Source organism: Schistocerca cancellata, chromosome 2 (genome assembly GCF_023864275.1).
Source record: "Schistocerca cancellata isolate TAMUIC-IGC-003103 chromosome 2, iqSchCanc2.1, whole genome shotgun sequence".
Classification (NCBI taxonomy): Eukaryota; Metazoa; Arthropoda; class Insecta; order Orthoptera; family Acrididae; genus Schistocerca; species Schistocerca cancellata.
Window position 1 is genome coordinate 1088703574 of NC_064627.1, and position 24403 is coordinate 1088727976.

At 43.8% G+C, this 24403-nt stretch overlaps 1 protein-coding gene across 1 annotated transcript in view; it reads right to left on the reverse strand.

The window, feature by feature from the left end:
• LOC126161232 (uncharacterized) overlaps positions 1-16125 on the reverse strand; it is a 51943-nt gene extending 35818 nt beyond the window's left edge. Inside the window, exon 1 of the mRNA XM_049916974.1 lies at positions 15965-16125. Within this exon, the coding sequence (XP_049772931.1) occupies positions 15965-16042 (78 nt within the window). The 5' untranslated portion in view covers positions 16043-16125. The remainder of the gene's footprint in view (positions 1-15964) is intronic.
• Between the last annotated feature and the right edge of the window lie 8278 nt (positions 16126-24403).

The window sequence follows — 24403 nt, forward strand, 5'->3', positions numbered from 1 at the left end:
ATACGAAAAGTATGGCATATTCTGCGGTATTATGATTGTTTTCTGTACAAGAAATTCCAAAAAGCTTAAGAACAACAACCAAAACTTAAAACAAATGAGTCTCATACGTTCATATTGTATATGAGTTATAACACTTCATGACACCATGCCTTCAAATAGTCGAATTCGTAACGAGAAGCCGAAACTAGCCTCCGGACAAAATTTTCAGGATAGCTCAGACTAGGACGCATATCCAGTTCCCATGCACATTTAGCAACTGCGACGCATTGCCGATTTGGCTAGTTAATAATGTAATAACACTTCACCAAATGGTTTTCTAATAAAGGATGTACCAAAATTCAACGAAAATTCAGATATAGAAAATTAAATAGAGCATCGAAATATTTTACGAGTGATGAAACGTGTATCGAAAAGGCAGGTTATACACCATCGCAGTGGAAGTACACAATGCAATGTACAAAATTTTTTTTTTATCAATACAGGTCGAAGTTGAGTCTGCGAAGTCATTTGGACGCCAGGTGTACTCAAATTAATCATCGAATGTTTATACCAGCCATCCGATTCCGCCGTAACAGTTGTAGAATCATCAAAGAAAGTATGCACACTAGCGAAGGGTATTAGTTGGAGGCATATTTAACCTACCAAGTACACACTGCGATGTCTATGGATTCAGTGCAGGTGGTACAGGCAGAGAGTTCTACGAGGTGCATTCAAGTTCTAAGGCCTCCGATTTTTTTTCTAATTAACTACTCACCCGAAATCGATGAAACTGGCGTTACTTCTCGACGTAATCGCCCTGCAGACGTACACATTTTTCACAACGCTGACGCCATGATTCCATGGCAGCGGCGAAGGCTTCTTTAGGAGTCTGTTTTGACCACTGGAAAATCGCTGAGGCGATAGCAGCACGGCTGGTGAATGTGCCGCCACGGAGAGTGTCTTTCATTGTTGGAAAAAGACAAAAGTCACTAGGAGCCAGGTCAGGTGAGTAGGGAGCATGAGGAATAACTTCAAAGTTGTTATCACGAAGAAACTGTTGCGTAACGTTAGCTCGATGTGCGGGTGCGTTGTCTTGGTGAAACAGCACACGCGCAGCCCTTCCCGGACGTTTTTGTTGCAGTGCAGGAAGGAATTTGTTCTTCAAAACATTTTCTAAGGATGCACCTGTGACCGTAGTGCCCTTTGGAACGCAATGGGTAAGGATTACGCCCTCGCTGTCCCAGAACATGGACACCATCATTTTTTCAGCACTGGCGGTTACCCGAAATTTTTTTGGTTGCGGTGAATCTGTGTGCTTCCATTGAGCTGACTGGCGCTTTATTTCTGGATTGAAAAATGGCATCCATGTCTCATCCATTGTCACAACCGGCGAAAAGAAAGTCCCATTCATGTTGTCGTTGCGTGTCAACATTGCTTGGCAACATGCCACACGGGCAGCCATGTAGTCGTCCGTCAGCATTCGTGGCACCCACCTGGATGACACTTTTCGCATTTTCAGGTCGTCATGCAGGATTGTGTGCACAGAACCCACAGAAATGCCAACTCTGGAGGCGATCTGTTCAACAGTCATTCGGCGATCCCCCAAAACAATTCTCTCCACTTTCTCGATCATGTCGTCAGACCGGCTTGTGCGAGCCCGAGGTTGTTTCGGTTTGTTGTCACACGATGTTCTGCCTTCATTAAACTGTCGCACCCATGAACGCACTTTCGACACATCCATAACTCCATCACCACATGTCTCCTTCAACTGATGATGAATTTCAATTGGTTTCACACCACGCAAATTCAGAAAACGAATGATTGCACGCTGTTCAAGTATGGAAAACGTTGCCATTTTAAGTATTTAAAACAGTTCTCATTCTCGCCGCTGGCGATAAAATTGCATCTGCCGTATGGTGCTGCTATCTCTGGGACGTATTGACAATGAACGCGGCCTCATTTTAAAACAATGTGCATGTTTCTATCTGTTTCCAGTCCAGAAAAAAAAATCGGAGGCCTTAGAACTTGAATGCACCTCGTATGAAGTACACTGCACAATATGATTGAAGGATTGCTTTTTCGAAACCCCGTTACTATCTCCGATTCCAACGCGTAAGTATGAAATGTGGCTCAGAGCTGCTTGTAGCCTTTCTCTGTAATGGTGCAACGGCGACATCACCCTAGGGCTCGAAAACCCTTGAGACAGCAAACTGTCGACACTTGTGGAATAAAGGCCAGACCTCAGAAGTTCATGTGGCGTGCAAATTTGGTTAACGACAACACATTGGTACCGAATTTCACCACGATTCTGCCCAACCACACCGTGGACGTGGTACCCCCCAATTCTCGCCTTATTTTTTTTTGCTTCTGCGTTGGAGGTCACAACCGTGTCGCCAAGCGTTGATATTACGTGGTTCTTGTGAGCGACCGAGGGAAACATTTCAGACACATCGCAGCTTAGAATCCAAAAGAAAAGACATGAGGGGGTGGCATGAAAGGCGTCAATGAAACCACCCCCTTTCCTTGGGACGTTGTTTCCCCATATATTTCGCGGTCAAAAGCGACAGGATGATATTCCTGGCAAACTTTGGCACTGCTGACACCCTCAGACGTTTCAACGCTTCTGTGTGGACATTCTGGGGCTGCAACGCAATTGTAGTGGAGCGCTAACGAATTTTTCGCTCTTGTGTACAGGGTGGAGCCACATTCGATGAAATTTGAGCATGACCCGAAGAAGCGAAGGATCCTCCTGCTTTTTCAGGTCTACTGTTTCGCACCCTCCTGTGGCCTGGTAATAGAGGAGTGCGACAGTGACACATACGAGGATAAAATAGCAATGGATCCCTCCAAGACACCCCCCCCCTTTCCCCAGTGTGGCAAAACCGTCGGTGGCACCTGCTCACATTTACTGGGAGTTTTAAAAATGTACGAGGGTCATTCAATAAGTAAAGACCCACATTTTTTGTTCAAAAATGTGTGTGAAATCTGATGGGACTTAACTGCTCAGGTCATCAGTTCCTAAGCTTACACACTAGTACTTAACCTAAATTATCATAAGGAAAAACACACATACACCCATGCCCGAGGGAGGACTCGAACCTCCGCCGGGACCAGCCGCACAGTCCATGACTGAAGCGGCCTAGACCGCTCGGCAAATCCCGCGCGTCCACATTTTTTTAAAAAGCCATTAAAATACATAAACAAACGTCCTTGTTGGTGCTTCACATATGATGTTTGTCCCGTGCGCCGGTGAAGTTTCGAACCGTTCTGGCAGATGGCAGAGCCGTAGTACAGCGTCAAATTGGCATCTACAGACGACTCAAGCTACAACCAGCGTGCTATTATTGAATTCCTGTGTGCAGAAAAAGGAACCGTGGTGAAAATCCATAAACGTTTGTGTGTAGCGTACGGCGATGCTGCAGCTGATAAGAGTACAGTTGGGCGATAGATAAAGAAAGTTACAGCCTCAGGAAATGCAGGAACAGAGCTCCATGATCAGCCACGCTCGGGACGTCCTGTCACGGCCACTGCTCCAGACATGCTGAATCGTGTGGACGCCATTATTCGTGCCGATCGGCGTATCACAACTCGGCAGTTGACTCTACAGTTGTCGGTCAGCATTGGAAGTGCGTCTGCAATGATCGGGACTCTCCGGTATTGAAAGAGGTGCTCACGATGGGTTCCACAGATGCTCACAGAGGGCCACAAGATTCAAAGAAAGGTCGTTTCATCTGAATTGTTGGAGCTTAAAGATTCTGTACGGAGAACACACTTTGAAGATGACGAGAGTGTCAGTCACGCGCTGAAAACATGGCTACGCCTACAGGACAAGAGCTTTTACCACCAGGGAATACATGCTCTTCCGCAACGTTGGTGTAAGGCCATAGAACGTGATGGAGACTACGTAGAAAAATAGGATGTGGACAGGACATGTTGATGTATATTGTCACTAAATTCTGACTGTTAACAATAAATATGTTTTGAGAAAACTAAGTAGGGCACTACTTATTGAACAGAGAAAATCTGTGAAGTAGCCTGAGGCACTTGCACGCAGGCAACCATGTGACACACCTATAAGTCCAGTTGCCTGCATGCAGGCGCCTGGGAGTATTTCACAGGTTTTCTCTGTATAGGCACATTTCTAAATATTCAATACATGTAGGTGGGCGCCCTTGAGGGTTTTGCCGAAATGGTGGCTCTGGGAAGGACCCTTTTGCCATTTTATTCTCATATGTGTCAATGTCACACTCCTCTATTGTCACACCATAGGAGCGTGCAAAACAGTAGAACTTAAAAAGCGTAAGTATCCTTTGCTTCTTCGGATCATCTCTAAATTTCGTCGAGTGGTTTTGAACAGTGTCTAGTGGCTACATCGTGTACACAAGGGCGAAAACTGCGGTGGCGCTGCAGTCCAAAGAGATGCGATCAAGCTTTATGGGGACGTAACCCCACAGTTTCTGCACAAAACGTTTCAAACGGCCGAGGGTGGCAGCAGTGTCGAAGTGTGTCGAGACTATCTAGCTGTCGTCTTCAATCGCGATATTTGTGGGACTCAATGTCCCAGGGAAAGAGGTGGTTTCATTTACGCCATTTATGCCACACCCTGAGCTCTTTTCGTTTCGATTCTGAGCGGCTCTGTGTCTGAAACGTTTTCCTCGGCCATTCATAACAAAATCGCGTGATTTTTAACGCTGTGCGACGCGGTTCTGACCTCCACCGGAGAGGCATCAAAATAGGGGGTGAATTATCGGTCAGAGGGGCTGAAATGACCTTCCTACAGTGTGACACTTCCACGGGGGCGTTGGGGAGAATTGTGGGGAAATGTTGTGTCAATGTGTGATCATTAACATCCTTTACACGTCACATGAAGTTCTGAGCTCTGGCCCTTTTTTATTCCCCTGTGTCGACAGGTTGCTGCCTGAAACGTCGTCGACCCCAGGGGTGATGTAGCAGGGTGCGACGCTTTGCTCCATTATAAGGAAGGCTACAGGCACCTTTGAGGCACATTTCAGACTTACGCGTTGCAGTCGGAGACAGTTGCGGGGTTTCGTAAAAGTGATCCTTTAATTCCATTGTCCAGTGTAGTTCTGAACACGTTTTCCGAAAACGGTCTTCAGCAGCTAGTTCTGCAGCCCATGCGTAATGGAATTATTTTAGAGCTTGTAGTTACAGACAGGCCTGACCTTAACGACAGTGGCAGTATAGAGATTAGTGATAATGATATCATCATAGCTTTGATAGTTACTAAAGTTCTAAAGAAGACTATGGAATAAACTGCCTATTGGATTCTGTCTCGGGTTCTTCGGCCGACGTTCATCTAATGATTTTACTGACGTTTCGCCAGCACGAGTGGCTGGGGTTGTCAAAGCTTCACCCTCCACCGGCAATGGATGGTGAAGCTTTGACAACCCCCAGCCACTCGTGTTGGCGAAACGTCAGTAAAATCATTAGATGAACGTCGGCCGAAGAACCCGAGACAGAAGCCAATAGGCAGTTTGTCAACAAGTGGCCACGAAAGCCTTAACAATTTTATAAGACTAGGGGAGTATGTATGCCGGAAGCGGCAGATGAGCGGCTATTAGCTGTCTACTTAGACAGTGAATGGACATCTTTATTTCGAATATGATGGAAGCAAACAAATTACTACAAAAGTTAAACTGATTGTAAATCGCGCTCTGGATAATTATGTGCCGAGAAATGTATTAAGGACGGAAAGAAACCCAATCGTGGTTCTATAATAAAATTCGGGAAATACTGAAAAAGTAGAGATTGTTGCACTCTCGGTTCAGAAAAGGACATGCAAATGTCGAGAGGCGAAATTTAGAAGACATTCGTGAATCTTTGAAAACATCGAAGCACGAAGCGTACAAAATTTTCCGCTGTCATACGTAAGCGAAAGATCTCCCCGAGAATTCGAGAAAATTCTGGACCCAGGTACACCAAGTGGGTCGCACGTTGCCCCCAGGTCAGGTCTGTTTCTAATAAAATCCCAAACAATGTCAAAAAGTGTTCTGTAAATAAGGTGCAGTCTGGAGATAGAGGCTCCATTATCAGACCATTGCGCTTGTCAATGGAGTATTAAGAATTTTTCAATTTTTTTGTGAAGTGTTGCATGAAACTTAGAAGCTACCGAATGATAAGTATTTGAAGCTGACAGCACAACTGTTCTACTGCCGCCACCGTACATTTCGTGTAAGGGACAGGATGATAAGAGAAATTAAGGCTCGTGCAGAGTACACGCAATCGTCTTTCCCTCGCTTCATTTATGAGACGAACAGGAAAGGAAGCGACTACTAGTGGAAGGAAGTAGCCTCCGCCATGCACAATACGGTGACTTCCAGAGTACTTATATAGGTATAGGTCTACTTCTATATCTACATCGATACTCTGCTAATCATACTTGAGTGCCTGGCAGAGGGTTCATCGAACCACCTTCACAATAATTCGCTATCCGTCCACACTCTAACAGGCTGAGGAGAAAACGAATACCTGTATATTTCTGTGCGAGCTCTGATTTCCCTTTTTTATTCGGATGATCGTCCTCGTCCCCCCCCCCCCCCCCCCCATGTAGCTCGGCGTCAACAAAATATTTTCGCATTCAGAGGAGAAAGTAGGCGATAAAAATTTCGTGAGAAGATCCCGCCGCAACTAGAAACGCCATTGTTTTAATGATTGCTACACCAAAACATGTATCATGTCCATGACACTCTCTCCCCTGTTCGCCCGCATCCCGTGGTCCTGCGGTAGCGTTCTCGCTTCCCACGCCCGGGTTCCCGGGTTCGATTCCCGGCGGGGTCAGGGATTTTCTCTGCCTCGTGATGGCTGGGTGTTGTGTGCTGTCTTTAGGTTAGTTAGGTTTAAGTAGTTCTAAGTTCTAGGGGACTGATGACCATAGATGTAAAGTCCCATAGTGCTCAGATCTATTTGAACCATTTTTCTCCCCTGTTTCTCAATAATACAAAACGTGCTGCTTTCTTCGAACTTTTTAGATGTACTCCGTTAATCGTATCTGGTAAGGATCACACACCGTGCAGCAGTACTTAAAACGAGGACAAACAAGCGTAGTGTAGGCAGTCTCTTTAGTAGATCTGTTGCATCTTAGAAGTGTTCTGCAAAAAATCGCAGCCTTTGGTTCATCTTCCACCCAATATTTTCTGTGTGTTCCTTCCAATTTAAGTTGTTCGTAATTTTAACTCCTGAGTATTTATTTGAATTTACGGTCTTTCGATTTGATTGATTTATCGTGTAACCGAATTTTAACGGATTCCTTTTAGCACTGATGTGGATGACCTCACTTTTTCCATTATTTAGGGTCAAATGCCAATTTTTGTACCATATAGATTTCTTCTCTAAATCGTTTTGCCATTAGTTTTGGTCTTCTGATAACTTAACTACGCGATAAATTGTGGCATCATCTCCAAACAACCTAAGAAGGCTGCTCAGATTGTCTCCCAAAATTATTTCTATAGATAAGTAACACCAGACGGCCTGTAATACTACCTTGGGGAACGCCAGGATTCACATCTGGCTTACTCGATGACTTTCCGTCAATTATTACGAACTATGACCTCTCTGACAGGAAATCACGAAATCAGTCGCATTACTGAAACGATATTCCATAAGCATGCAATTTGATTACAAGCCGCTTGTGAGGTACACCGTCAAAACCATTCTACAAATCTAGAAATACGTAATCAGTTCGTGTGAGTAGAGATCTAGTTGTGTTTCACAAGAATGATGTTTTCTAAATCCGTGTTGACTGTGCGTCAATAGACCGTTCTCTGGGAGGTAATTTATTATGTTCGACGGTAATATTATGTTCCAATATCCTGCTGTATATAGACAGATGAATATCTACTCTGAAAGGAACATAATTGGTATATAGTCTGGACCGGAAGCTTTGCTTTTATTAAGTGATTTAAGTTGCTTCACTACTCCGAGGATATCGACTTCTAAGTTACTCTTGATGGCAGCTATTCGAATTCTGGAATATTTACTTCGTCTTCTTTGGTGAAGGAATTTCGGAAGGCTGTACTTAGTAACTCTGCTTTAGCATCACTGTCATTAACAGCATTTCCGTTGCTATCGCGCAGAGAAAGCATTTATGTGTCTTGGCGCTAGCGTACTTAACATACGAACAGAATTTCGTTGGATTTTCTGCTAGGTTTCGAGACAAAGTTTGACTGTGTAAACTATTGTAAGCATCTCGCATTGAAGTCCGCGCTAAATTTTGAGCTTCTGTAAAAAACCCTGAATCTTGGGCATTTCGCGTTCGCTTTAATCTGGCACGCTTTTCTCGTTGTTTCTGCAACAGTGTTCTGAACTATTTTGAGTACCAAGTCGTTTGTTTTTATCTGGTAAAACTCTCTCAATTTTTGTCGATACTATTTCTTTGAGTGCAAGCACATCTGGTCTACACTTACGTTGTTAAGTTGGAAGGAAAGGAGGTTGTCTCTCAGGAAGCCGTCAAGCGTATTTTGCTCTGCTGTTTTGAATATCTACATTTTTCTTTTATTTTTGTAGGATTTGGCAGGTACGGTATTCAGTCTCGCTACGACCACCTTCTCTTCACTAATCCTTGTATCTGCTTTGACGTTCTTTATTAGCTCAGGATTATTTTTTGCTAAGAAGTCAATTGTGTTTTCACATTCGTTTACTGTTCAAGTGGACTCATGAACTAATCGCTCGAAATAATTTCCAGAGAATGTGTTCAGGACAGTTTCAGATCATATTTTACGCGTACCTCCGGATTTAATCATGTATTTTCGTCAACATCGCGATGGTATATTAAAGTCACCGCCGACTGTAATTGTATGAACCGGGTAGGTATTTGAAATTAGACTCAAGTTTTCTTTGAACCTGCCAGCAATTCAATCATCTGAGTTGCAAAGTCGATAAAAGGATCTAATTATTAACTTATTTCGGTTGCCAAGAGTGACCTCTGCCCATACTAACTCACAGGAACTACCTACTTCAGTTTCTCTACAAGATAAACACGCCACCTCCAACTGTGTTCAGCCTATCCTTTCTGAACACCGTTAGGTCCTTATCAAAAATTTCGGCTGCCCATATCTCTGGATTTAGCCAGCTTTCAGTGCCTATAACGATTTGAGCATCAGTCCTTCCTATCAGCGCTTGGAGCTCTGGTACTTTCCAAACACAGCTACGACACTTTAAACCTGTTATACTGCTGATTCTTGGTAGATAACCAGTAGTCAGCTAGACGCAGTTATTCTACATGAAACGTTTTTTCATACCTATACCATGTACGCAGCTGAGCTGTAATCTTAGGTTTTATTACGTCGGGCAATACTGCAGAGATACACTCCTGGAAATTGAAATAAGAACACCGTGAATTGATTGTCCCAGGAAGGGGAAACTTTATTGACACATTCCTGGGGTCAGATACATCACATGATCACACTGACAGAACCACAGGCACATAGACACAGGCAACAGAGCATGCACAATGTCGGCACTAGTACAGTGTATATCCACCTTTCGCAGCAATGCAGGCTGCTATTCTCCCATGGAGACGATCGTAGAGATGCTGGATGTAGTCCTGTGGAACGGCTTGCCATGCCATTTCCACCTGGCGCCTCAGTTGGACCAGCGTTCGTGCTGGACGCGCAGACCGCGTGAGACGACGCTTCATCCAGTCCCAAACATGCTCAATGGGGGACAGATCCGGAGATCTTGCTGGCCAGGGTAGTTGACTTACACCTTCTAGAGCACGTTGGGTGGCACGGGATACATGCGGACGTGCATTGTCCTGTTGGAACAGCAAGTTCCCTTGCCGGTCTAGGAATGGTAGAACGATGGGTTCGATGACGGTTTGGATGTACCGTGCACTATTCAGTGTCCCCTCGACGATCACCAGTGGTGTACGGCCAGTGTAGGAGATCGCTCCCCACACCATGATGCCGGGTGTTGGCCCTGTGTGCCTCGGTCGTATGCAGTCCTGATTGTGGCGCTCACCTGCACGGCGCCAAACACGCGTACGACCATCATTGGCACCAAGGCAGAAGCGATTCTCATCGCTGAAGACGACACGTCTCCATTCGTCCCTCCATTCACGCCTGTCGCGACACCACTGGAGGCGGGCTGCACGATGTTGGGGCGTGAGCGGAAGACGGCCTAACGGTGTGCGGGACCGTAGCCCAGCTTCATGGAGACGGTTGCGAATGGTCCTCGCCGATACCCCAGGAGCAACAGTGTCCCTAATTTGCTGGATGCTGGGAAGTGGCGGTGCGGTCCCCTACGGCACTGCGTAGGATCCTACGGTCTTGGCGTGCATCCGTGCGTCGCTGCGGTCCGGTCCCAGGTCGACGGGCACGTGCACCTTCCGCTGACCACTGGCGACAACATCGATGTACTGTGGAGACCTCACGCCCCACGTGTTGAGCAATTCGGCGGTACGTCCACCCGGCCTCCCGCATACCCACTATACGCCCTCGCTCAAAGTCCGTCAACTGCACATACGGTTCACGTCCACGCTGTCGCGGCATGCTACCAGTGTTAAAGACTACGATGGAGCTCCGTATGCCACGGCAAACTGGCTGACACTGACGGCGGCGGTGCACAAATGCTGCGCAGCTAGCGCCATTCGACGGCCAACACCGCGGTTCCTGGTGTGTCCGCTGTGCCGTGCGTGTGATCATTGCTTGTACAGCCCTCTCGCAGTGTCCGTAGCAAGTATGGTGGGTCTGACACACCGGTGTCAATGTGTTCTTTTTTCCATTTCCAGGAGTGTATGTGAAAAGATACTCACCTGCAACTGGAAAAAGGTCTGCTGGATATTGCGTTGTGTAGCGCTCAAGGTTATGGCAATGCCGCATTAATGTAGGGTATTCATGGAGGAGCACAACAGCGAAAATTCGAAAACTTAGTCCAGAAACTCTGTTCACTTCGTACACTAATCATTCCTTAAACCTTTGTGGAGCTCATGCATCCTTATGTGGTCTGTTTTGTAATTGTAGAAAAGTTATATTACTTCTTATCGCCTTCAACATATACATGGGGGAAAAGAGCGAGAAAAGGTTTGAAATGACTGATACTCGCTGGAGTGCTGATCACAGTGCAGTTTAAGTCGAAACATTTGAAAGCATTCTAGAAGATATGCAAGATTCATGCAAGGCAAACCTTGATACTAGATTGCAGCAAGAATGATCCTTCCAGCGCTATTAGATTTTACCTTGACTTACATCAACTTCTGGCACACGTTACTGGAGGAACTAAATTTAGTCCAACAATGTCTACAGTCTTCAAAAATGACTTTCAATTAAGGACTCACTAAGTTAATAGCCCCAGTTGAGATTTTTATCACGGAACGAATTACAATTATAGACAACGCTGTGACTTTTGGCGCTAAAAAATGCAATGATATGGACATTAACTTTGACCGACGAGAAAGGAAGAGGGCAAATAAAACAATACCGGGAGAACTAGCTCATAGCGTAAGAGTATCGGTCAGTAAGTAGTTCGTCGATCAGTTTTTGAATACGTAGATCGACCTATACAGTACAAGAACCGTAACAGTGATAGACGGCCATGAAGGAAATCATGCAAATTTTCCAAGCTTTTGGAAACAAAATTTATTCTTGGAGCTTCCGATGACGCTATGACTGTAGCACTGGAGATTTCCGTGATTCGTTACCCAGTATAACACTAATAATCCCGCCGCGTGGAATTAGCCGAGCTGTCTAAGGCGCTGCAGTCACAGACTGTACAGCTGGTCCCGGCGGAGGTTCGAGTCCTCCCTCGGGCATGGGTGTGTGTGTTTGTCCTTAGGATAATTTAGGTTAAGTAGTGTGTAAGCTTAGGGACTGATGACCTCAGCAGTTAATTCCCATAAGATTTCACACACATTTGAACATTTTTGAACTAATAATCCACTACAACAAGACTATCTGTGTCTCAATTGCATCATGCGAGAGAAATTTTTCTAAACTAGATCTAATATGAAGTTATCTTCGCTCTACGTTGAATCAAGAACGACTAACCTGTGTCTACCCATTATCAGCTGAAAGAAATGTTTCGAATGAAACAGATATCAATGAAGTTTTCGAGAATGTCAATGAAATAAAGGCACGAAAATATGTACCATAATACAATTAACGATAACTAGTATTTCATACTAACAAGGAGAACTACCCAGCGGTGCGATCAACTTCTTTGAAACTATCTGCGCAGTGATGTAGTTACGATCCCTGGTATCACACACTGCAGCCATTCACCCTGTCGTGGGCCTTCGTCTGCGAGCAACTGACGAAAGAAAAAATCGGAATTTTCTGTGACACTTAAAAACCTTAAAAAAATTTACGTTGTGTGGTGTGGTTGCTTGGTGTAACGCATAGAATAACAGCTCCATGTGCAGGATGTTGTCGGTTTGATTCTCGTCACATGTAGAATTATTTTGTATTTTAAATCTTTATTGAAATTACTTCAATCATTATTTTTATTCAGTTAATTAGTTTAAACGTAGTTTTTTATTTCTATTCCCTTGTCAATTCTTTTAAATCACTGTATGAACTTTTTCATTCGTTTCATTTTTATTTATATCGCCGTTTTTTCAGCCGGAAATTTTGTGAATATGAATATAATTTTACTTATCTGTTATAATATTCAGTTATTCGAAAATTCCGATCTAACAGTTAAAAAACAAATAATCTATTTATATTTGTGCAGTGGTGCGAAAAATGTATTCTGTTACCAGATGCCCAATTTTTTTTTTTTTTTCTTTGCTGGTAATAGTCATACAAACATTTAAAACATAACCTAAATACCTATTGCACTACGGACAAAATAACGCAGATGAAATTTTAAGTGAAAGATGGGTTTATAAGTAAAACGAAATTCAAGCAAAATGAGAAACAGATCTTCAGCCAACTACAGCTTATCTTTGTCTGCTAAAAAGATACAACGTAGTAGTCAGGCAACAACCGTTTCTATCTTTAAGCTCGAACACCAATTACCTGAAGTCCCGTTCCGAAATAGCCCAGACGCAGCCATTTGGATCTAAATTTTTCTTTGTATGTCTAAGACACTGAGACTCGAGACAGAGGAAGCTAATTAGCTCAAACCTATCCTCGGCTGATCTAACTTCATCCACAAGGAAATCCTTACGCAAATACAGATTTAGTAATGTAATGAAACTGTTCACCATTTACTCTGCGTTGTAAGAGTTGAAGCCACATATTCACTACTGGCTATTAAAATTGCTACACCAAGAAGAAATGCAGATGATAAACGGGTATTCATTGGACAAATATATTATACTAGAACTGACATGTGATTACATTTTCACGCAGTATGGGTGCATAGATCCTGAGAAATCAGTACCCATAACTACCACTTCCGGCCGTAATAACGGCCTTGATACGCCTGGGCATTGAGTCAAACAGATCTTGGATGGCGTGTACAGGTAAAGCTGCCCATGCAGCTTCAACACGATACCAGTTCATCAAGAGGAGTGACTGGCGTATTGTGACGAGCCAGTTGCTCGGCCACCATTGACCAGACGTTTTCATTTGGTGAGAGATCTGGAGATTGTGCTGGTCAGGGCAGCAGTCGAACGTTTTCTGTATCCAGAAAGGCCCATACAGGACCTGCAACATGCGGTCGTGCATTATCCTGCTGAAATGTAGGGTTTCGCAGGGATCGAACGAAGGGTAGAGCCACGGGTCGTAACAGATCTGAAATGTAACGTCGACTGTTCAAAGTGCCGTCAATGCGAACAAGAGTTGACCGAGACGTGTAACCAATGGCACCCCATACCATCACGCCGGGTGATACGCCAGTATGGCGATGACGAATAAACGTTTCCATCTGCGTTCACCGCGATGTCGCCAAACACGGATGCGACCATCATGATGCTGTAAACAGAACCTGGATTCATCCGAAAAAATGACGTTTTGCCATTCGTGCACCCAGGGTCGTCGTTGAGTACACCATCGCGTCTATGATGCAGCTTCTAGGGTAACCGCAGCCATGGTCTCCGAGTTGATAGTCCATGCTGCTGCAAACGTCGTCGAACTGTTCGTGCAGATGATTGTTGTCTTGCAAACATCTCCATCTGTTGACTCAGGGATCGAGACGTGGCTGCACGATCCGTTACAGCCATGCGGATAAGATGCCTGTCATCTCGACTACTAGTGATACGAGGCCGTTGGGATCCAGCACGGCGTTCCGTGTTACCCTCCTGAACCCACCGATTCATTGGATATCGACCAATGCGAGCAGCAATGTCGCGATACGATAAACCGCAATCGCGATAGGCTACAATCCGACCTTTATTAAAATCGGAAACGTGATGGTTCGCATTTCTCCTCCTTACACGAGGCATCACAACAACGTTTCACCAGGCAACGCCAGTCAAGTGTTGTTACGTGTATGAGAAATCGGATGGAAACTTTCCTCATGTCAGCACGTTGTAGGTGTCACCACCGGCGCCAACCTTGTGTGAATGCTCTGAAAAGCTAATCATTTGCATATCACAGCATCTTCTTCCTGTCGGTTAAATTTCGCGTCTGTAGTACGTCATCTTCGTGGTGTAGCAATTTTAATGGCTAGTAGTGTAGTTTCGTGAATCTCCCTCTGATGTTGTTCATCAACTTCTTTACACCTAAAAATCACTTGGCGTTTAGTCGTCATCAACAGTGAATAATACTAAGAACGTCTGCACCTATCTATATTTACGTGATTACTCTGCTATTCACAATAAAGTGCCTGGCAGAGGGTTCAATGAACCACATTCAAGCTGTCTCTGTACAGGGCTATTACAAATGATTGAAGCGATTTCATATATTCACTGTAGCTCCATTCATTGACATATGGTCACGACAGACTACAGATACGTAGAAAAACTCATAAAGTTTTGTTCGGCTGAAGCCGCACTTTAGGTTTCTGCCGTCAGAGCGCTCGAGAGCGCAGTGAGACAAAATGGCGACAGGAGCCGAGAAAGCGTATGTCGTGCTTGAAATGCACTCACATCAGTCAGTCATAACAGTGCAACGACACTTCAGGACGAAGTTCAACAAAGATCCACCAACTGCTAACTCCATTCGGCGATGGTATGCGCAGTTTAAAGCTTCTGGATGCCTCTGTAAGGGGAAATCAACGGGTCGGCCTGCAGTGAGCGAAGAACCGGTTGAACGCGTGCGGGCAAGTTTCACGCGTAGCCCGCGGAAAATTGGCTCATGCCACAACTGGAGACCGACAGCGCCGACTTCATCTTTCAACAGGATGGTGCTCCACCGCACTTCCATCATGATGTTCGGCATTTCTTAAACAGGAGATTGGAAAACCGATGGATCGGTCGTGGTGGAGATCATGATCAGCAATTCATGTCATGGCCTCCACGCTATCCCGACTTAACCCCATGCGATTTCTTTCTGTGCGGTTATGTGAAAGATTCAGTGTTTAAACCTCCTCTACCAAGAAACGAGCCAGAACTGCGAGCTCGCATCAACGATGCTTTCGAACTCATTGATGGGGACATGCTACGCCGAGTGTGGGAGGAACTTGATTATCGGCTTGATGTCTGCCGAATCACTAAAGGGGCACATATCGAACATTTGTGAATGCCTAAAAAAACTTTTTGAGTTTTTGTATGTGTGTGCAAAGCATTGTGAAAATATCTCAAATAATAATGTTATTGTAGAGCTGTGAAATCGCTTCAATCATTTGTAATAACCCTGTACTGTTCCACTCTCGAACGGAGCGCGGGAAAAACGAACACTGGTACTAAAAACAATTCTGTTGTAGCCAGTATAAGGGAAGGGGCGTGGTGGACATGGGCCCCCTGCGCCTCTCCCCGCCCCTCCCTCCCGTGTTTGGGGCTGATCACAGTCTGCACAAGCTCCAGTAGTGGCGATCACGTAGAACTGCGCTGATGAGCCGTAGGAGGGCGAGTCTCGTAATTCCACGGGGAAACATGCTGTAGGTTCATCGGTTGACGGAGAGAAGAGGCAGTGCGGATACTCACGGCGAGGGCGATGTTGGCGCTGGTGATGCCCGCCACCGCCGCCGCTGCCAGCAGCATCAGCAGCGCTCCGGCCCCCATGCTGGGCGCCACCGGATGATCTCCCTCTACCTCGCCCCTCTAGCTCCGCCTCTCTACCTCTGTCCTGCGCTGCCGTGATCGCGCTGCTGCGACCCAGCGCCGTCTGTCGTCCCCGGCTGTCCTGCCCTTTTGTAAACGCGCCGCCACACGCCACAAAGCACTCCCTCTCCACTGCGCGCTTGTTGACAGCCGATACCATCTCTCCCGACGATCTTCTCTACTTTATTTTTCTAATTTGGGAAGTCGGGCTCGGCGACTACTCTACCTTGGCGGGTCAGATGAATACTTGGACTCCAAAAGCCTTACTACCGACACACGAGCCTGTCAAACAGAAATTGCGGCATCGCACTGTTCCTCTAGGAAGAATCTTTCCTTTTTTTGGTTAGGATTCCAATTTACTAGGTGTAGAAGTATGAAAGCGGAATTTGGACTCCAAAAGCATTACTATCGACACACGAGCCTGTCAAACTGAAATTACGGCATCGCACAGTTCCTTTAGGAAGAATTTTTCCTTTTCTGATTAAGATTCCAATTTTCCAGGTGCAGAAGTATGAAACCGGAATTTGGTTGCAATAATTATACGTCTGTTGTTTGAAACTGATAAACAATATTTTATTCAAAATAATCTACACTGTTATTTATAAGTTTCTCCCACCTCCCCGGCAGGCTATGAATGTCACGCCTAAAGCACAGTTCTTCTTTTCAAGCGAACCACTCGGCGAGCTATTTTTGTACACTTACATACTGTAATGCCACTTCCTCGGACGAGAAATGAAAATAAAAAATTAGCTCCAAAATTCCCAAAGATTTCCCCAAAACAAGTTCCAAATTCCATGAAACATGAACAAGCAAACAAATTTCCAGTTAACACTATTATTTGGATATTAACCAGTAATTGAATCAGGAATCTAACACTTAGTAATTTATTAACATACGAGAGAAAGCTAGGTTTCCACAAAAATCAAACTCAAAATTCAAAATCATAGTAAATCGCAAAATCATTATAATTAAAATTCGCAAAGTAGAACCAACGTCCCCAAAGCATACTCCGTGTGAGTGCTCTTTGAGATTCGTGAGTAATGGCTAAGGATAATTCAATCCATTGTCACTACGTTACGAGAGTTAGCCGAAGCAGGTCATACTTTTGAATGCTCGTATATGTAGGCGCAATTAGATTGTTTTTTCAGAACTGATTGAGATCTACTATGACGCAGTGAAACGATACTTTGACTTCAAATATTACGTTATATAGAATTCAGATAGAGGACTTGCATATAATAGACGGAAGTGACTTTTAATTGTATTGGAATTTGCGCAGCTGAATAAGTATTAAGGAGAAAAAAAGGACATTTTACTAATAACTATATTCGCACATTCAAGAACAAAAAAAATTTGCAGCGAACACAACAGAATAATTAGCGCACACAAAGAGTGTTAGACAATGCCAAAGAGGTCTATTTTACACAGTGCACTTTGCGCCGTCACACACGAAATATATTGTTCACACAATTCCGACACCCCTCCTTGAACTTTTATTTTGTGTGTTGTTTCCGCAAGATAAACCAAATAGTCCCACAATCTTCTCAAACTTCTTCCTTACCAAGGGTTTGGTCAGAAGGTCAGCTAACATGTCTTCTGTGCGCAGATAGTCCACGGCAATGTTCTGTCGCTCTATGTGGTCCCGGATGAAATGGTGCCGTATATCAATATGCTTTGTTCTAGTACTAGTAACACCATTTTTAGTTAGGTTTATGGCTCCCTTATTGTCACAGAAGATGATTGTAGGTTCCTCAATTAAATTGGGTTCTATTTCACTAATTAATGTTCGTAGCCATAATGCTTCCTGTGTGGTGTAAGATAGTGCCATATACTCGGTCTCTACGGTGCTCAATGCAACAATTTTTTGCTTTTGACAGGACCATGATGTGAGGCCCCCCATTAATTTAAAACAGCAGCCAGTGGTGGAGTATCTGTCTCCCAATTCACTCCCCCAGTCCGCCTTGCCATATCCCTTTAGTTTTGCGTTACCATCTCTATGGTATTTTAACTCATAGTTTGAGGTTCCTCTTAGGTATCGGAATATCCTCTTTACAGCTTTCCAGTGCTTTTCCTTTGGGTCTCTGCAATATCTGCTCACTGCATTGGTGGCAAAAGCAATGTCGGGTCGTGACGTTTGAGACAAATATAACAGACTCCCTACTGCTTCTAAATAAGGAACATTCTTGTCACATTCCACATCAGTCTCATTTACACTTAACTTCACTCCTACTTCCATTGGAGTACTTATGGGTTTGCAATCACTCATGCCAAATTTCTTTAATATTTTTTCCGTGTATAATGATTGACTTATGCTCAATTCTTGATTTTCTTCATCCTTAGTAATCTGCATACCTAAATAACGTTTGACTTCTCCCAAATCATGCACCTTAAACTTGGTTTGCAACAGTTTCTTGAAAATTCTCATTTGGCCTTCACTTTCAGTCAGGATAAAGAAATCGTCCACCCATATCGCCATTATTATTATTTCTTCTTTTCTCCCTTTGTAGTAAATGCTGGGATCTGCCTTGGATTGCTTCATATTCATATTTATTAGAGTTTCATGTAGACATCGATTCCAGCAACGTCCACTTTGTTTAAGTCCATAAATACTTTTTCTCAAACGCCAAATCTTTTTACTTTCTGATCTGGTTTTTATGGCTTCCCTTGGTGGAATGACATATATCTCCTCCTCCAATTTCCCATTTAAATATGCCGTTTTTACATCCATATGATGAATTATTAAATTTCGTTTTACTGCCAAGGCTAAAAGATATCTCAATGATGCATACTTGACTACAGGTGAAAAAGTTTCTTCGTAATCTACCCCTTGTTTTTGTGAATATCCTTTTACCACAAGTCTTGCTTTGTATTTTGGTGATGAGCTTTCAGGGTTCTTCAAATTGAATACCCATCTTGCCTGCAGTGGTTTCTTATCCCCTGGCATATCTACCTATTCAAAGGTTTCGTTCTGATATAAAGATTTTAATTCTCTCTTCATCGCTTCTTTCCATTCTTGAGAGTTTGGGCCACTCATTGCTTCTTCTCTCATCATTAAAAGACTGTGCTGTATACATCTCAAAATACGGATATTCCTTCGGTTTTGGTACACGAGAAGAACGCCTTACATTGTTTTCTTCATTTTTTTCATCCTCTAACTCATTGTCATCATAAATTGTATCCATTTGTCCTTGGCTGTCGTCTTCCTCTTCTTCACTTTCTATTTCCTCACACAAGGTTTCACCTTCTGAACTAGGTGAAGTTGACTTAGTGGTTTTGCTCTCTTTTGAGTCCTTTCTATTTTCAAAGAATATTACATCTCTACTTGTGACAATCTTTTTAGTCAATGGATCCATTAATCGGTAGCCCTTTGAATTTTTACAATAGCCTACAAAAATATACTTTTTAGCTTTCAGATCCCATTTTCCCCATAGCTGTTTTGGAATATGTGCCATTGCATCACACCCAAAAACCCTTATATTGCTTAGATCAGGTTTCTTTCCTATCCATATCTCATAAGGGGTTCTATTCTTTAATGCTTTTGTAGGGGATCTATTGTTCAAATATACAGCTGTTGACACTGCCTCTGCCCAAAAATCTTTGGATAATTCAGCGTCAGTCATCATGCTACTTGCTTTCTCAAGAATAGTCCTATTAGCCCTCTCAGCAACCCCATTTTGAGATGGGCTGTACCTTATGGTAGTTCGATGCCTGATTCCCTTTTCTGCCAGAAGTTTCTTCAGTTTCTGGTTAATATATTCTCTCCCGTTATCAGACCTGATGATCTTGATCTTCTTTCCCGTCCACCTTTCAACCATATTGCAATATTCCTCAAAGATATCTCTCACTTGGTCTTTAGAACTAAGAAAATAAACATGAGCATATCGTGAGTAATCATCAATAAACGTAAGAAAATAATTACTCCCGCCTATGGATTCACACTCCATCGGGCCACATACATCTGTGTGGATTAACTGTAAGACTTCTGTTGATTTACTCTTACTAGTCTTGAAGGGTAACCTTGCTTGTTTTCCCTTTATACATGTCTCACAAGGATCCTTGGACACACTAAAATTCTGTATTCCCTTTACCATATCCTTTATTATAGACATACTCTTTCTATTTAGATGTCCAAGCCTCCGGTGCCATAAAAAACCTTCTGCTGAATATACTGAATCACTAAAATTTTTATGCTTACTGTCAGTGGTATCCAACTTAAAAATACCCCTTTCGTTACTTGCTGTAGCTATAACTTCACCACTTTCACTGATTACTCTTGCACCCTGCATGTCAAAAGTGACTGTATTTCCTTTCTTGACAATTTCCCCTACAGACAGCAGGTTAGTTGCCACATTTTTCACATAATGAACATTGTGTGCTGTAACCATATCTGATTCACCATTTACACTTACATGTAGATCTAGTTTCCCAGCCAGGTGACACTGGGGCTTGTTGCCATCAACAGTAGATATTCCCATATGAGTCTTATCTTTGATGTCATAAAGAAGTGACTTATCTTTAACAATATGCACAGATGCACCTGAGTCTAAAATCCATTCCATATCACGATTACTCATCCCACCAAAAGAATAAAAACATGAGAGTGCCTTACCTTTGTTATTAGTCCTTCTCTCTGGGCTATCAGTAACATACCTTTTTTGCTGAGTGTCTGATCTTGGGCTTACTTTTTCTTTGCACTGAGACGCAATATGTCCCATCTTCTGACATTTATAGCACCTCACCGGTTTCTTCTTTTTGAGTAGATAGCAGACGCACCTTCCTTCTCCAATGTACAACAGCTTGGAGCACTCTTTACGTCCTGCAGGATTTTCACCTTAACACTGTCGCCTGTGATTGGTATACCCGAGCTTTCAAGTCCCATAATCATAGGTGCATACCTTTCGGGCAGTCCTGCCAAGAGCAATGTTCCTATCCATTCGTCAGCGATCTCGAATCTGATGTTTCTCAGTCGGTTCGACGTGGTTATTATTTTGTTAACGTATTCGTCTACACTCTTACATTTGTCCAGACAAGTGGCAATTAACTCGCGTAATAATCCTACTTTTCTCGTAAGACCACCATCCTCGAATGCACTTCGTAAATTGTCCCAGACTTCTTTCGCTGTAGCAGCTCTTTCAACGTGAACATAATTCACCGAATCAATCAGTAATATCAATTTTGATTTTGCTTTCCTATCTTTATTTGAATAATTCTGATCTGTGGATTTCATTGTCCCATCTACCACGTCCCATAGGTCGTCTAAACGTAAATACGCTTCTACTGCGAACTTCCAGGTTGCATAGTTTTCGCGACCTATAAGTCTTTCAATCTGTGGAATTTGTGCCGCACTCTTTCTTAACGGTAACTTGCTTTTTATTGCCGTAAAGAACACCGAAAAATAATGCGGAAAAAAAATTGCGATTGTCTTGTAAGGATAACTCGCACTTCACGTAAATTGGAACTTTTCCAATACTTTCTCCCTACTATTTTATTGATATACTTATTCCAAATGCAGCCTGGGCCCATAACCTATTGGAATTTGCGCAGCTGAATAAGTATTAAGGAGAAAAAAAGGACATTTTACTAATAACTATATTCGCACATTCAAGAACAAAAAAAATTTGCAGCGAACACAACAGAATAATTAGCGCACACAAAGAGTGTTAGACAATGCCAAAGAGGTCTATTTTACACAATGCACTTTGCGCCGTCACACACGAAATATATTGTTCACACAATTCCAACAAATTAGATAACCTGAAGTTAACACTATTTAGGAAGTGAACACAGATAGACAATTTCATTCGTAATAACTAATGGACTATGGAACTTGGCGACAGTTACGAAGCATATAATTTATAATTCCCCCCAGCACCCGGGAAAGCTTCTTCCTCGCGGCTCTGTTAGGAAGTGACTAATATTGTGTACTAAACTAGCATATCGTGTCAATTCACGCATTTATCATTCAAGTTTTACAATATTATTTATAGAGATAACGTGCTGCGATATTATGTGACTGAAGCGCTCGGCGCTTATATAGAAACTCCTTGACGTTAGGAATTAATAACACTGTTTCGACTGATTATAGATTTGAGTTTACAACCAGTCTATAGGGAATTCGGTGTCGCTGGAACTAATTTGAACTTATCATTAATATTTAAATAGCACCTGATAAACCATCTATTATAAACGATTTAATTACGGCATTTGGTGAAGTAAATATCTCGCACAAGTTGCGAGTTCAGTTCATCCAAGTTCTGTTTGTAATGTCGATACCGATACATAAGAAAGAACAATCTCATTGCTCTACCGCTGAGTGTTACCCAAGGCCGAAGATCCGAAGGACGTTACAATACGAACTGAAGGGTTTTTCAGCGAGAGCGTGTCCCAGTCATGCAAACAGATGATAATCGGACGGAGCCAAGTCTGGAGAATAAACCGCATGCCGCAGTATTTCCCAACTGAACGCATCGATCGTTTCCCAGGCCCGTTTTGCTGTGTGCGATGGAATGTTATCATGGTACATATGATTTTGTGCTACCTTTTTCCATATTCCGGTCGTTTTTCACGTAATGCTCGATCATTTGCTGTAGGGAGCGATCAGTGTTAACGGTCTCACCAAGTTTTAGCATCTGATAATAGATGACACCCTTCTGACCCCACCAAACACATAGCGGAATGGTCTTGCAGTGAATGCCGATGGTTTGCCTGGATTCACCCATGATTTACGGCCCTTTGATTCTCAAAGTATATCCATTTTTCATCACCTGTCACTATTCGATGGAGGAATGATTTCCTGTTGTATCTGGCGAGCAGCATTTCACAAGTGGTCTTTCGATTTGCTTTCTGCCTTTCATTCAGTTCATGCGGAACCCGTTTTCCCACTTCCTGTATCTTTCCCGTAGCTTACAACCGAAAAGAAACGGCTTTCCGCCTCACATTCAATTGTTCCGCGAGTTCCTGTAGAGTTTGAGTATCATCATCATCCAGTAAGACCAGCAATTCGTTATCTTCGAAGTCTTTCGGTGGTTTCCCGCGCTCGTCGTTTCTCACGTTAAATCACCACTTTTGAATTTTTCGAACCATTCGAAGCACAGTGTTTTCCCAAGAGCATGTTCGCCGAAAGCTTCGAGAAGCATTCGATGCGATTCTGCGGCAGTTTTCTTCAAATGATAAGAGAAAACCAATGCTGTCCGCAAATCGTAGTTCACAGGCACAAAACTCGACATGTTTATGGGTTTGAAACAGATACCGATGTACGCAACTTGGGTTACTGTCTGTTGACATCGGTCGTCAGCCGTTACAGGAAGCAGATGGCACTGCAGACGTGGCCCGCATCTCGTGGTCGTGCGGTAGCGTTCTCGCTTCCCACGCCCGGGTTCGATTCCCGGCGGGGTCAGGGATTTTCTCTGCCTCGTGATGGCTGGGTGTTGTGTGCTGTCCTTAGGTTAGTTAGGTTTAACGCAACTTGGGTTACTGTCTGTTGACACCGGTCGTCAGCCGTTACAGGAAGCAGATGGCGCTGCAGACGTGGCCCGCATCTCGTGGTCGTGCGGTAGCGTTCTCGCTTCCCACGCTCGGGTTCGATTCCCGGCGGGGTCAGGGATTTTCTCTGCCTCGTGATGGCTGGGTGTTGTGTGCTGTCCTTAGGTTAGTTAGGTTTAAGTAGTTCTAAGTTCTAGGGGACTGATGACCATAGATGTTAAGTCCCATAGTGCTGAGAGCCATTTGAACCATTTGAACCTGCAGACGTGGCCTCACGGGTCCTACAATGACGACAAGCATCAGCTGTAGGGAAATTCCTGTTTCATACTTCTACACCTGGTAAAAATGGCGTCCTGCTATGAAAAGAAATGGCAGACCAGAAGTTGTTGTACCCCACCACTATCGAGGGCGCTGTCGGGGCTCAGTTCGAAGCGGGAATCATTACTGAAGGCATTTCTACAGCAGTCAATGAGATTCCAGGCGGGAAACGTGTCTGGAGACGCCCAGGACAGTAGTGCGATACCAACTTGACTGTAGCCCACCATAGGGCCCGCGAACCAGGAGTGATGATTTGCGGTGCCTTTTCATATCATAGCAGGAGCCTCTGGCTGTCATTCGCGGAACACTTGCAGCACAGCGGTATGTCGACGATATTCTAAGCCCTGTTTTGGTGCTCTTCGTGGCAAGCCATCCCAGCCTTACATTTCAGCAAGATAATGGCCTCCCACACACGGAGAGAGTTTCTACTTCTTGTCCTCGTGGTAGCCAAACCTTGTCTTGGCTACTAAGGTCGCCGGATCTCTCACCAACTGAGAAAGTTTGGAGCATTATGGGCAAGGT